Source organism: Falco rusticolus, chromosome 5 (genome assembly GCF_015220075.1).
Source record: "Falco rusticolus isolate bFalRus1 chromosome 5, bFalRus1.pri, whole genome shotgun sequence".
Taxonomy (NCBI): Eukaryota; Metazoa; Chordata; class Aves; order Falconiformes; family Falconidae; genus Falco; species Falco rusticolus.
The window spans coordinates 88,380,459-88,392,853 of record NC_051191.1 but is presented as its reverse complement, the minus strand read 5'-3'; the positions used below and the strand labels follow the sequence as shown (position 1 = coordinate 88,392,853).

Genomic DNA, 12,395 nt, shown 5'->3' with positions numbered 1-12,395 from the left:
TGGGTGGTGAAGGAAGTTCCCTCCTCATGCACCCACCTGGTGCAGTGGATACTGTTGGTTTATTGTGAAGAGGTTACCCCCCTCGGGGGAAGTGCTTCACCTGCTGAATGCTGTGTGGTAACTGAGAGGTTATGAAAGGCAGCAATTTAAATTATTCTTTAGAAACCTGCAAGTAGAGTTTAGATAAGGAAATTATAAGGTCTTTGATTTAGTAATTACAGGCTAATATTACCCATGGGGTGCACAGTGTTTACTGTTCTCAGATTGTTCATACAGTTTATTACTGATTTCCTGTATGCAACCGTTGCAAAGGCGGGGGATGGTGGATATTTTCTCTTGTATTTGAATCCTTATTGTTTTGGTGATGATATCCAGTGAGATAATAGGGTGAAGAATTTTGGACCATTACTTCCTCGGTTTCTGCAGTTGTGAATCAGTCCTAATCACGTGAGCTGAAGTTTGGACAAAGCTGCGGTTCAGAATCACTTCTGTCCTACAGGTGTCTTTCCTTGGTATGACCGCTAACTGGGAAGTCATGCTGGGCTGAAAGGCATGCACTGATGTTTCAGCTAGCAATAGTTAAAATCAAATGTTACCTTGTTTACTGCTCGTTAATTGAGCTAAAACCTGCAACTATTTAACTCAAAGCATATCAATGAGATAGTTCTGCTGTCACCTCGTAGGGCACCATGGCTGATTTTATATTGTTATGGCATGTCTGCCAGCAAGAGTCAGCAGAACATAAGAAGTAAAATTCACTGCTGAAACAAATCATATTCATTGAGAATTTCAGCATTTTTGTCTTCTCTTTTCATGTAGTTTTCCCATTTAGTTTCCTTCTACTTACTTTTATTTTCCTGTTGAGGTCTTTTCTTCCACACCTGTTGCAGAGGCTGATTGAATTGAGATTCTTAGAAACACGGGGAGATTTTAAACTGGATTTAATCCTTTTTCTGCTTGAGTCCACTTAAAATTTCTTCATTAATTTTTCTTAACTGTAAAACGGTGATTGCTCTCATCTGTTTCCCTGGGTGAACTGGAATGTCCTGTTTGCTAAAAAGTGAATCCACCTGTCTTTGTGCTTTTATTCTCTGTCCTTAATTTAGTTTTTTTTTCTTCCCTGTTTTCCTGGTGCTTTTTCATATCTCAGTCCCCTTGCCCCCATCTGCCCACATTCTCAGTAGTGTGTTTTGTATATTGTTTCAGTACTTCAAGCTATAACCTGCAGCTGTTATGAAGAAAAGCAGAATAAAGACTGTCAGAATAAATAGCATTGGTTACTGACAGCAACTGCAGGAGTACTTCAGTTTCTTTTAACCACTTTCTTTTTTCAGTATTTGGGGCTTATGAAGATTCTGATCTTGCAGGACTCCAGAGATGATGATTGACTGTAGTCAGTCTTAGTACAGAGGAGAGTAGAGTGAAGGTTCCATTTCAACCTCTGGTTTTAAAATCCACGGGATCATCACAGGTTTTGAAAGGTAATGAAGCTTTTGTAGAACTGAGCTGTCAGATCTCCCCCTTGAGGAGAAGCTGGAGATTCCCCCTCCATTGCTGCCATCTCCCTCGTCTCTCTGGGTTGATGAATTCTGTTCTGAATGCCACCAAGGCTGTGTGGGGATGGTTGCTTACAAAACCCAGAACCTGTAGGAAGGTTGCTAGGTCAAAAGAAGGTTTGTGTGCCCTTATTAAGGGGGGGCAAATCCTTGCTGTTCTTGCATTGATCTCCAGGCTTTGGGATATCTATGTGACTATATTAATCACTGTTAATGTCTCCATCTGGTTGCATTCCAGTCCAGATTAATTTGTAATACTCAAGATAAAGTTGTTGAGCACTGCAGAAAGATCAGATGCTTGAGAATTGTTTTCACAGTGACATTGGTACCCTCTCCAGCACTCGGTCAGCATGTGTCGTACCCTGTGCTGTAAGTAACAGGTTGTGTGACAGGTACCAGAAAGAGAATTGGGCTGCCAGGTGGGCTGGTGCAGACGGGCTCACAGGCACGCTGCCCAGGAGTAGCAGCATCTGGCATCTGTAGCAGATTGTCAGAAAGCATGGCCTAAAATACATGGGGTGGGCTTCCTCTGGGGTGTGTGTGGTGGTTCTATGACCTTACTATTTCATATGTCTGTTTTTAATAGGAGGTTGTATTGTGCCTGCCCAAGTGGCGGTGGTACATAGCATGGTGTTGAATGTTGCTTGTGCCAGGGTTGTGGTGAGAGGAGTATTGAGTGTTTGCAGAAACATGGCTTGTTGGGGTAGCTGTCAGCAGTGAGGGCAGTGCCCTGGGTGTGTGAGAAGGCAGTATGTGGGACCTGCCAGCTAATCCTGGGGTAAAAATTCATTGAACAGCTCTGAACAGCGAAAGTTTCTAGTTTGCTCTTCTGTTGTCACTGTTGGTTTTATAGGAGAGAGAAATGATGGAGGTATGGTTTTACCCTGGTATGTAAGTAAATACACCAAGGAGGTATGCTAAGTGAGTGTGAAGATTTTTGTAACTGAGTCCTGACATTTGCTTGCATTTGGGTCTGAAGTCTACATTTGTTCTGTCGGGTAATGCAGATGCTGGATACTGTTTTACTCCTCTTAGCATTATAAAATAATTACCTTCGGAAACAAGTTGTTGAGCTTACTATATCTGTGAAATATGTTACTGACTACTCTTCAAAGTTGCTCTCCAGTTCGTTAGCACACCCTACTTTCTACTCTCAGTTTGTAATATCAGCATGCAGCTTAGATTTGCAGATCCTCTTGGTTTTTATTTTTTTTAATTAGATGTATATAGCTGTCCTGAACTGTGTAGACTTCCTTGTTTTGTAGGTTTGTTGGATAAGCGTTGCTCTGTTGTGGATGTTTTCTTTCTTGTTCTGACAACAGAGCTAATCATACAACTGTTTTATTTGGAAAAGACTATAGAGCCCAACCAAAAACCTAGCACTGCCAAGCCCGCCATTAAGCCACGTCCCTAAGTGCCACATCTACATGTCTTTTGCATATTTCCAGGGATGGTAATTCAACCATATCCCTGGGCAGCCTGTTCCAATGCTTGACAACCCTTTTGGCGAAAAAAATTTTTCCTAATACTCAATCTAAACCTCCCTTGGTGTAATTTGAGACTGTTTCCTCTCATCCTATTGCTTGTTACTTGGGAATAAAGATTGATTCCCACCTTGCTACAGCCTCCTTTCAGGTGGTTGTAGAGAATGATCAGGTCTCCCCTGAGCCTCCTTTTGTCCAGGCTAAACACCCCCAGTTCCCTCAGCTGCTCCTCATAGGGCTTGTTCTCTGGACCCTTCACCAGCTTTGTTGCTCTTCTTTGGACGCGCTCCAGCACCTCAGTGGCTTAACGTTTAACCTCAAATAGGTATCAACAGAAGAAAAACTAGTTCTGTTCGTTCTTATGTTTCCTTTGGAGAGCAGCAGACCCATACTATCAATACCTTACAGGCTATTCTGATGGTTTCCTTTGTGGAGAATCAAGGGAAAGGGTGTAAATGAGGCACGAAGCTAATTTTGCTGTGCATTTTAAAGCAATGAGGCAGATATCCATGTGGTCTCCAGTGTAATTCATCTAAGAGCTGAAAGAATTCACTGGAAAATGCCTCCAGGGCCGGGAGCCATGGAGAGGACTGATAGGAGCTCAGGCTTCCTTTTGTGTTTGTTTTGGTGATTCTATCCTTGTGTTCTTGGAAGACAAGATGGGGTGAAAAAAAGCCCTAGCCAAACGCCTCAAAAACTGTGGTTATTAATATGACTGCATGGCTTTCCCCGCAAGAACCTCTTCCTCTCTTCCCCTGCCCTCCCCCCCATTTTCCCCCCTCCTTTCCATGTAATATTCTCTTCTCTGGTGTAGCCCCTCTTTTTTTTTTAATTCTTTTTTTTTTTTTTCCTATTATCTGTCTCTGTGGTTGAAGTGGATGTGGAGATCCTTCCCTGTTAGTGGTAAGGTCACTGAAAACTGTGGCTTCCGTAGAGCAGCACTGTGCATTGCATGTGGATGGAGAGAGCAGGTCAGCCACTCCACATAGTGCTGCCGGCAGGGATAGCAGCTCTCATTCCCAACCAACCCTCAGGATCTCAGGCTGTATATTGACTAGTTCATTTTGTCAGTCCTAGGTCTGGTCCCGCATACATTGGCAAACTTTCCAGAAGGCACTTGGGCTGAACTAGTGGGAGTGTGGAGTTAAAGTATTCCTTCTGCCTGCAGTATCTCCCCAGGGTCTCATGTATGTTTTGAAAGCTGGTATAAAATAACCTTCTGTGTGTATGTTCTTTGATCCAGCCAGTTTCATGTGCATTGTCTTTATTCGCCTTCGCTTAGCCTCAGTCCTTGTTCTTCTCACAGACGGCAATTTTCTTGTGTGTTTTCCATATCAAAACTGTTATTAAAATTTCATTCTTTCTCTGCTATGAGATAATAATAACAGACAAAAGTATTCGCATGGCAACTATAGTATGATGGCAGTGAAAGGCTGTGTGAAAACGGAGCTCTTGAAAGAGGGCAGGAAAACAAAGTAGTGGATCCTCACAGACCTAACACTGAAAAACTGAACCTTTCCCTTGAAAAGCAGGAAGATTTGCCTCCTGCAGCAGCATTGAGAGGGGGATACTGGGCAAAGATCCGTAAGGTGGGACAGGCAGGCAGCAGGTACAGAGGAACAACTTCTGTTGCCAGTCAAGTATTGTGGGGTTCACACTGCGTTGTGCAGAGCAACGTAGCATCAGTAATACTCTTTCAGAAGAAAACAGATTAATTCTGTAGAGATTCATACGGTTTTCATTTTGGTGGGGGGAGCTAACTTTACTCATAGCCAGCAGAATCTCTTGCCTTGCAGCTGCTGTTAATTTTGGTATGAATAGCAGTAGTAAAGCCTGTGTATTGCCAGGCACTGTACACAGACATGACGTGGGGTAGTGGCTGTGCTTTCTGATCTGGGGGTGGGGGGTGGGGAAGTGGGAGCGGAGTACGAAGCAGGAAAGTGATTTGCCTAAAATCATGCAGCTGGTTTGTGGTTGAGCTAGGACCAAAGCTCAGTGTTGTACTTTGCAAGCAATAGTTCATACTTGCTGTTCCTTTCATGTTTTGTCATAGTCTGTTTTCACAATATCTCTGAAGGTACAGCAGCGGAGAGCAGTAGGAACTAACTTTTTTTTTTTTTTCAGGTTAAGTCACATTTTCTGACATTTGAAGAGCAAACAGCACCATGGCTCCATGAATTGTAAAGCTGCAGGAAGTGTGGCAGCCCTCCCTACCTCCAGCTTTCATTCCTTACTGTCACGTTCTTGGGACTTCTGGTTTCATCCCTGCTGGGTGTGCAGTGCTGTGCCTCTGCATCAGAGCCAAGGAAGCAGCTTACGGATCAGGGAGAGCCATGGCCTCAAGCTTGTATATCTTCCACCTCTTCTATAAGTTCAAAGTGTTGGTGCTTGTCACTTTGTGTTTGATGGTGCTATGGGCCACATTCAGTTACTTTGTGGACTCCAGACAGGAAATTTCTAAAGCTAAGAGCATGGTGGAGGATTTCAGAAAGGTAACTAGCCTGGAGGACGGTCAAAAGGAAGAGAAGATTGAATCAATTGTGGAAGTTTCCACGGTGAAGTCGTCTCAGGGTCACTGCCCAGCTGTGTCTCCGTATCTGCGTAAGTGATGGTGCTTTCCACTCCTTTCTAACAAGTTACATCTGCTTTGGTACTGCTGACTTGGTTTTCTTACTAGCCTTTTTACAGCTGGACACTTTTCCTGTGAAATAAATACTATGCAACCAGTTGCAGTAAGCACTTCTGGGTGAGGAAGCAACTTGCAGCACAGAGTGCCTGTGCTGGGTCAGACTGGGGTAGTCTGTATGGTGCTGTGCTTCTCATCTGTGGCTAAAACAGCGCTGGGAACACACCAGGGACTTGGCTACTGCTGAACGGTGTTTGTACACTGTTGAGGCTTTGTTTCTCTCTTTCCTGGCCCCCTAAAATCTGGTGGGCTGGGTGGTGTGGGTAAGAGGTTGGGAGTGGATGTAGGTGGGACAGCTGACCCCAACTAACTGAAGGGATATTCCATACCATAGTACATACCATTTGTCGTGCTCAGCAATAAAAGCTCAGGGAAAGGAGGAAGGGAGGGGTGTTCATGGTTACAGTGTTTGTCTTCCCAACAACTGCCATATGTGCTGAAACCCTGCTTCCCAGGATATGGCTAGGCATCTGCCTGTCAATGGGAAGTAAGGAATGAAATTCTCTTTTTGACTTGCTTGTGTGTGCAACTTTTTGCTTTTTTTTATTAAACTATCTTTATATCTACTCTTTCATCCTTCCTCGGTTTTTTGCCTTTTCACTGTTAGATGTACTTTTGTCTCTCTGTCTTGACAACTGAAGGACTTCACAGCTGCATTGGGGTTAGCACTACTTATGATGGACATTCAAACAGGTGACTCTTTCCTTGGTTTGGCCATTTTTATTAGCCCACTGTTTGCATGTGGGGGTTTTGGCATGTTTTTAATTTTTTTTTTTCTTGGTACTGCTAGCAGTACCAGACTTCTGCTTTGCATTATCATGTCATTGTTGTCTTCCTCTTCCTTTTTGTGAACCTGGTTAGGGATTTGGTTGGGAAGCTGGATTCTTCCCCGGTGTAATCCAAAAGGCTGCTGTCTAGGTGCGCATGCCAACCCCTGCCCCCAAGACTGACTTGCTTCATGCACTGTGGCTGTAGCCGTCACAGTTGCCAGCTTTGTTCTTTCATGGAATCTGGAGGGGCTGGAATGGTAGCTCAGTGCGGAAGTGATGAAAATTTCATTTAGCTACAGAAAGCCTTGGTACATTTATCTTACAAATTTATAGCCTTAAGCCTGTGATGCTCTTGTTCATGCTTTGTAAAGATGACTTCTCATGACCACAGTCCTGTGTCTCTTTCTACTTCCCTCTCTTCTGCTTTGCCCTGGTAGCTGTTTCTAGCCAATCCTCCTGCAGGAGGGTGGAACTTCTGATTATTATTTTTTAATGTATTTTATCATCACTACTCTATAAGCAGTTTAAAGCAACTGAATGCTCATGCTCTCTTGTTCCACTACCTGCGTAATATCCTTGTAGCACTACTGGTTTTTTTCTTGGAAAGGCAAGGAAAGTGACTGGGGCTTGCACCTGGGTTTCTTACACTGGTTGCAGAGCACCTCGTTAGGTGACTGGAGTAGCCACAATCAGAAATGACTCGGGAAAGCTTCTTGTGCTTCTTCTACAGGAGGTGCCAGCAAACTCACCTTCAAAGCATCTCTCACGCTAGAAGAAGTGCAAAAGGAGAACCCTCAGGTAGCTGAGGGCCGGTATCACCCTACGGAGTGCTCAGCATTACAGCATGTGGCCATTCTCATCCCACACCGCAATCGAGAGAAGCATCTGCTGTACCTCCTGGAGCACCTCCACCCCTTCCTGCAACGGCAGCAGCTGGACTATGGCATCTACGTTATTCACCAGGTGAGGCACTGTGCAGAGACGTGTTTAGGTGGGATGCTGTCAGTGCTCTGCAGTCCAAGAGAGGCATGATGCTCCCTCTGCTGTCTAACGTTGGCCCTCCAGCCTGCTTTGAACACTTGTCGAGGTTTGCAGGGGTGCGTGCAGCCTTTGTTGGTAGCACTACAGGGTCTCAGGCTGCTGTAGCAGAGCTGGGAAGTGTTACTGGTGTCTAAATACTTACTGTTTCTGAGTTAGCATTCAAGGTAAGCGTCTTTTGCATTACTGATTCAACTCACTTCTCTTGTAGTATACACATGCTAACTAGGCTGACATGGTTTTGGTCTTTGAATTTGGAGTTGTTTGGATCAAAGGCCTCAGTTCCTATTTAGCTCTTCTCTCCCATCTGCTTGCTGCCTGTTGTGCTTAGTAAGCTGCGTGTATCATGCGGTTGTACTTCTGCTGTCTCAAACTAAACCTGGCAGCTATTGCTTATAGGGTGCTTTGACTTGCCAAGTAAGGGCTGTGGGAAGAAGTAGTCATGGCAGAGCACTTGGTTCCTGAAAGATTTATTTCTCTATTTGCATTCTTCCTAGCTCTGCTGAATAAGGGGGTAAAATTTGAGCGTACAGACTTGTGCCGTGTTGTCTTTCATCTATAGTGGTGCTTATGTTCTAGTCATAGTATCACAGAGAATGGTTGGTTGGAAGGGACCTTAAAGATCCTCTAGCTGCAATACCCTTCCCATGTGCAGGGACACCTTCCACTAAACCAGGTTGCACAAAGTCTCGTCCAACCTGACCTGGAACACTTCCAGGACGGGGCATCCACAGCTGCTCTGGGCAACCTGTGCCAGTGCCTCACCACCCTCACAGTAAAGAATGTCTTCCTAACACCTGCTCTAAATCTACCCTCTTTCAGCTTAAAGCTGTTCCCCTTGTCCGATCACTACATGCCCCTGCAAGAAGCCCCTCTCCAGCTTTCTCGTTGGCTCCCGTTAGGCACTGGCAGGCTGCTGTGAGGTCTGCCCAGGACCTTCCCTTCTCCAGGCTGGACAACCCCAACTCTCTCAGCCTGTCTTCACAGGTGCTCCAGCCCTCTGATCACCTTTGTGGTCTCCTCTGGGCTCGCTCCAACAGGTCCATGTCCTTCTTATGTTGGGGGCCCCAGAGCCGAGCGCAGCACTGCAGGTGGGGTCTCACAAGAGTGGAATAGAGGGGGAGAATCACCTCCCTTGACCTGCTGGCCATGCTGCTTTTGATGCAGCCTGGGGTGCAGTTGGCCTTCTGGGCTCTGAGCGCACATTCTGGGCCATGTTGAGCTTTGCGTCCATGAACACCCCCAGGTCTTCCTCAGGGCTGCTTTCAGTCCGTTCTCCACACAGCCTGGATTTGCACCTGGGATTGACCTGACCCCGGTGCAGGACCTTGCACTTGGCCTTGCTGAACTTCACACAAAGCTCAACCTCTCAAGCCTATCAAGGTCCCTCGGTACATCATCCCTTCCCTCCAGCGTGTGACCGCGCTGCAACAGCTTGTATCATCAGCAGACTTGCTCAGAGTGCACTCAGTCCCACGGTCCGTGTCGTGACAAAGATGTTAAACAGCTCCGTTCCAGTACTGATCCCTGAGGAGTGCCACTCATCAACATCTGCCTACTGCATGACCTAAAAGCAGTATAGTTTGTGGTTTTTTGGTAATAGGTTATTCTTTTCTTGATTTTTTTTTTTTAATTGTTTCCTTTCTTCTACTGTTACTACTTCTGCTTTGAATCTAAACAGGCTCTTCGGACAGCAGGAGAAAAAAGATGGTAAATTAATGTAGTTTTCCCCTTCTCTAAAGAGGCTAGAGTCGATTACGAGCGTGAGGCAGTGCATTCTAGGTGAAAGCTTATGCTTTTGTTCAGTGGCACAGAAGAGTAGCGAACTGTCATGGCAGGATATACTTTCTGTTGGAATAGACTGTTCTTTCATTGTTTAGAGTCATCATGTGGCCTGTAGAGTGGAAAAAACTGAGGCTTTTCTTCTGCATTAGTATGTACTGTAATTGTACATCTAATGACTCACTCCAGCTAGCACGCAGTGGTTAGCACTAAATCATTGGGACATGGGCATGTGTTCTTTATTTAAATATGTGCGGTGGAGAATGGCCGTTGTCATGTTAGCAAAAAGTAATACAGAAGTATGAAAGTACTGCTCACATCAGGCAGAAGTGTCGAGTCTGGACTTGTTCTATCAGAGTTTTTACTTGGAGGATGGGAAGCTTCTGCTTAGCCTTTCCGTGTATATAAGCATATCCAAAGACTAGAAAGTGGGTCTAACAAAAACTCTTATGGAAAATCCATTTTCACTTTCTGTTTGTGATGTCATTAGTTGTTTTAAGTATCTTTTGAGGGAAGAAATAGGTAAAACCAGGACTTTAATATTAAAATACACAGACTTACTTTTGGAGGAAGATTAAGAAATGGGCCTTCTGTGGTGTGGTTTTTTTCTCTGTGAGCCTTGAAGGCCATACTCCTGTTCTCTTCTTTATGGGCTGCTTGTAACATCTTGAAAATCATGTTTCTCTGCACACAATTGTGTGCACATTCGTGCAGAGAAGAGTATAGTGCTGAAAAATGTGATTGAAATTCCGAAAGGGTAAATAATTTCTTTCCCAATGTAAGTTTGTTTTGCGGTCAGTGTCCTTCTACCATAGAAACAAGGATAATTCTGTCCTCAATAAAAGATGAGAGTAAACTTTGCTGTTTGTTCAGCATGGGGTTTGGCATTTAAAATGCCCCAGGCAATTGTAGCTGTTGCTTGGCTACCTTTGTGCCAGAAGTGGGCTGTAGTGGCTGACAATGGGGAGACAGAATTGCAGCAAATTGTGGATGCTGTTGCTGAACTAGGCTGTGTTTGGTACCCAATACAAGTGAAGTTTGCTGCATGTGCTTTACCGGTCATCTGAATCGTTCTGTTCAGTCAGTAATGTGTGTTTTCATCATCAGGAGAAGATTATCTGATGGATATACAGGACACTTAAAACCAAAACCACTAGCCAAACAAAGAAGAACCCACTCAGAAATTTGATGTCATAGATTTTGGGTGAATTGCACTTAAATTTTTCTTTGAAAATTCCTTCCCTGACTCAGAATGGAAGCAACTGATTTCTCAGAGTGGGCACTGGGCTGTATTTCCCTAACTGCAGGTATGGAGCCATAAATCATCTTTGTGCAGGAGCAGATGGCTCTTAGTGATGGTGAACAAATGGCTTTTTCAGTGCAAAGTGTTACTTTTTAGAACAGTAAAACATGTTTTGTGTACAACTGCTTTTCCCTGTGGATAGCTTGCTCTCAGTCTGGGGAGGCCAGCTTCTTTCTCATCTTCCATGAAGCCTCTTTCGGTCCAGGGGCCTTCTAGCAAATGACCCCTTTCTCTTGAAAATCGCTTTTTTATTCTTTCAAGTACATCAGGTTCCTTGCTCTGGAATGTGACTGTCCTGTCAGTTTCTGGGAGCGCAGGACTTGGTCCTTTGACTCCCAGGTGGGAACTTGAGGCAACCTGCCACCTTGTCCTCAGGAGCAGGAAGCCTTCTACAGGCTGGTGTGTCTGTACAGACCAGTAAAAAATAAACAGCAAGATACGCAGACCTGTTGCCCCAGAGTGGATGGTGACTTGGTAGCTTGCAAAACTGCCAGGTGTGTGTATATATTACGTATACCTCAAGGAAAAAAAGGTATTTTTCAAAAGCAAAGATGCAATAACTTCCAGCAAAAGCAAACAATGAAGACTGGCAAAAGTCAAGCGAAGCCCTACGCTGGGGAAAGTCCCTCTGCAGCGTAATAATTAGGTTATAGATAGGAGTTAAAAATGGAGACCTGCTTTTTGTTTCCCGCTCTGCCACCTACTGTGTGACCTCGGGGAACGCAGTAAGCTCTTCCAGCAGTGCTGGCCTCTAACTGAGTGGGTAAGCATAAATCATCTGTGGCAGGTGCTCTGACACCCGTAAACTAATTAGTATGGCAGTAAGGGTGCTTGGTTTTTTTGATTTTGGCTTTTAAAAAAACTTCTATAAGCCTTACTGACACAGGTGTATGGAGTGCCAGTTTCTAAACTGTTTACTGATACCTCTTTTGCTATGTAGCCTGATGGGAACTCCAGGACAGCATGCATACTCCTGGCCCTGGCTGCATTTGTTCAGGAAAGGGAGAGACCAAAGAAATACTTTGCATCACTGGCCAGTCTGATACTGTGTCCAGTGTTATGGGGCAGCTTTTAGCGTAGTTACTACTTAGTGTAGTTACTGTTACATACTTCTATGACGCACAAATGCGGTGGCAAACTATGCGATCAGAACAAATGCCTGCGAGCGGTTCTGGTTCAAAAGGCTTGACACCTTCTTCAGAGGTTTTTTCCATTCTCTTCCACAGGCTGGCAGCACCAAATTTAATCGAGCTAAACTGCTGAATGTAGGATACCTAGAGGCCCTAAAAGAAGCAAACTGGGACTGTTTCATTTTCCATGATGTGGATCTGGTGCCAGAAAATGACTTTAACATTTACATGTGTGACAGACAACCAAAGCACCTTGTAGTTGGCAGGAACAATACTGGATACAGGTAGGAAACCAGGAATATGGAAAGAATACCAACTGGGAAATGCCGTGTTACTGATAATGTTCCTCTTATGATGGTGCTGTGTGCTGGTATCTGCATTCCTCCTCACACCAGGTTTCTGGTGGTAACATTTCACCTTTGCGGAGTGTGTTCTGTCAAAAGAGAACTGTACAGACCTCTCTGAAGTCAGCCTTGTGGTCACCTGTACAAATGATCATGGTCATCCTTCTGGTTTCTGGGGTGAGGCAAAGGGTGTTCTGAGAGGAAAGCAATGTGCCAGAGGTTGTGCAGAGACCTTCTGTCAAAGCTAGAAATGCATTTGCAGTTTCCCAGGGCTGTGATCTGAGGGTGCGATCTTACTATAA

At 44.7% G+C, this 12,395-nt stretch overlaps 1 protein-coding gene across 3 annotated transcripts in view; it reads left to right on the top strand.

Annotated features, from left to right (window-relative positions):
* Positions 1 to 12,395, top strand: part of B4GALT4 (beta-1,4-galactosyltransferase 4) — a 34,576-nt gene that overhangs the window by 13,123 nt on the left and 9,058 nt on the right. For 2 of the 3 annotated variants that reach the window (XM_037388018.1, XM_037388016.1), the window contains exons 2-4: positions 5,165 to 5,641; positions 7,227 to 7,459; positions 11,846 to 12,033. In XM_037388018.1, the coding sequence (XP_037243915.1) occupies positions 5,374 to 5,641; positions 7,227 to 7,459; positions 11,846 to 12,033 (689 nt within the window). In that variant the 5' untranslated portion in view covers positions 5,165 to 5,373. Of the gene's footprint in view, positions 1 to 1,367; positions 1,482 to 5,164; positions 5,642 to 7,226; positions 7,460 to 11,845; positions 12,034 to 12,395 lie in introns of all 3 variants that reach the window. The other variant, XM_037388017.1, reaches the window with a different exon arrangement.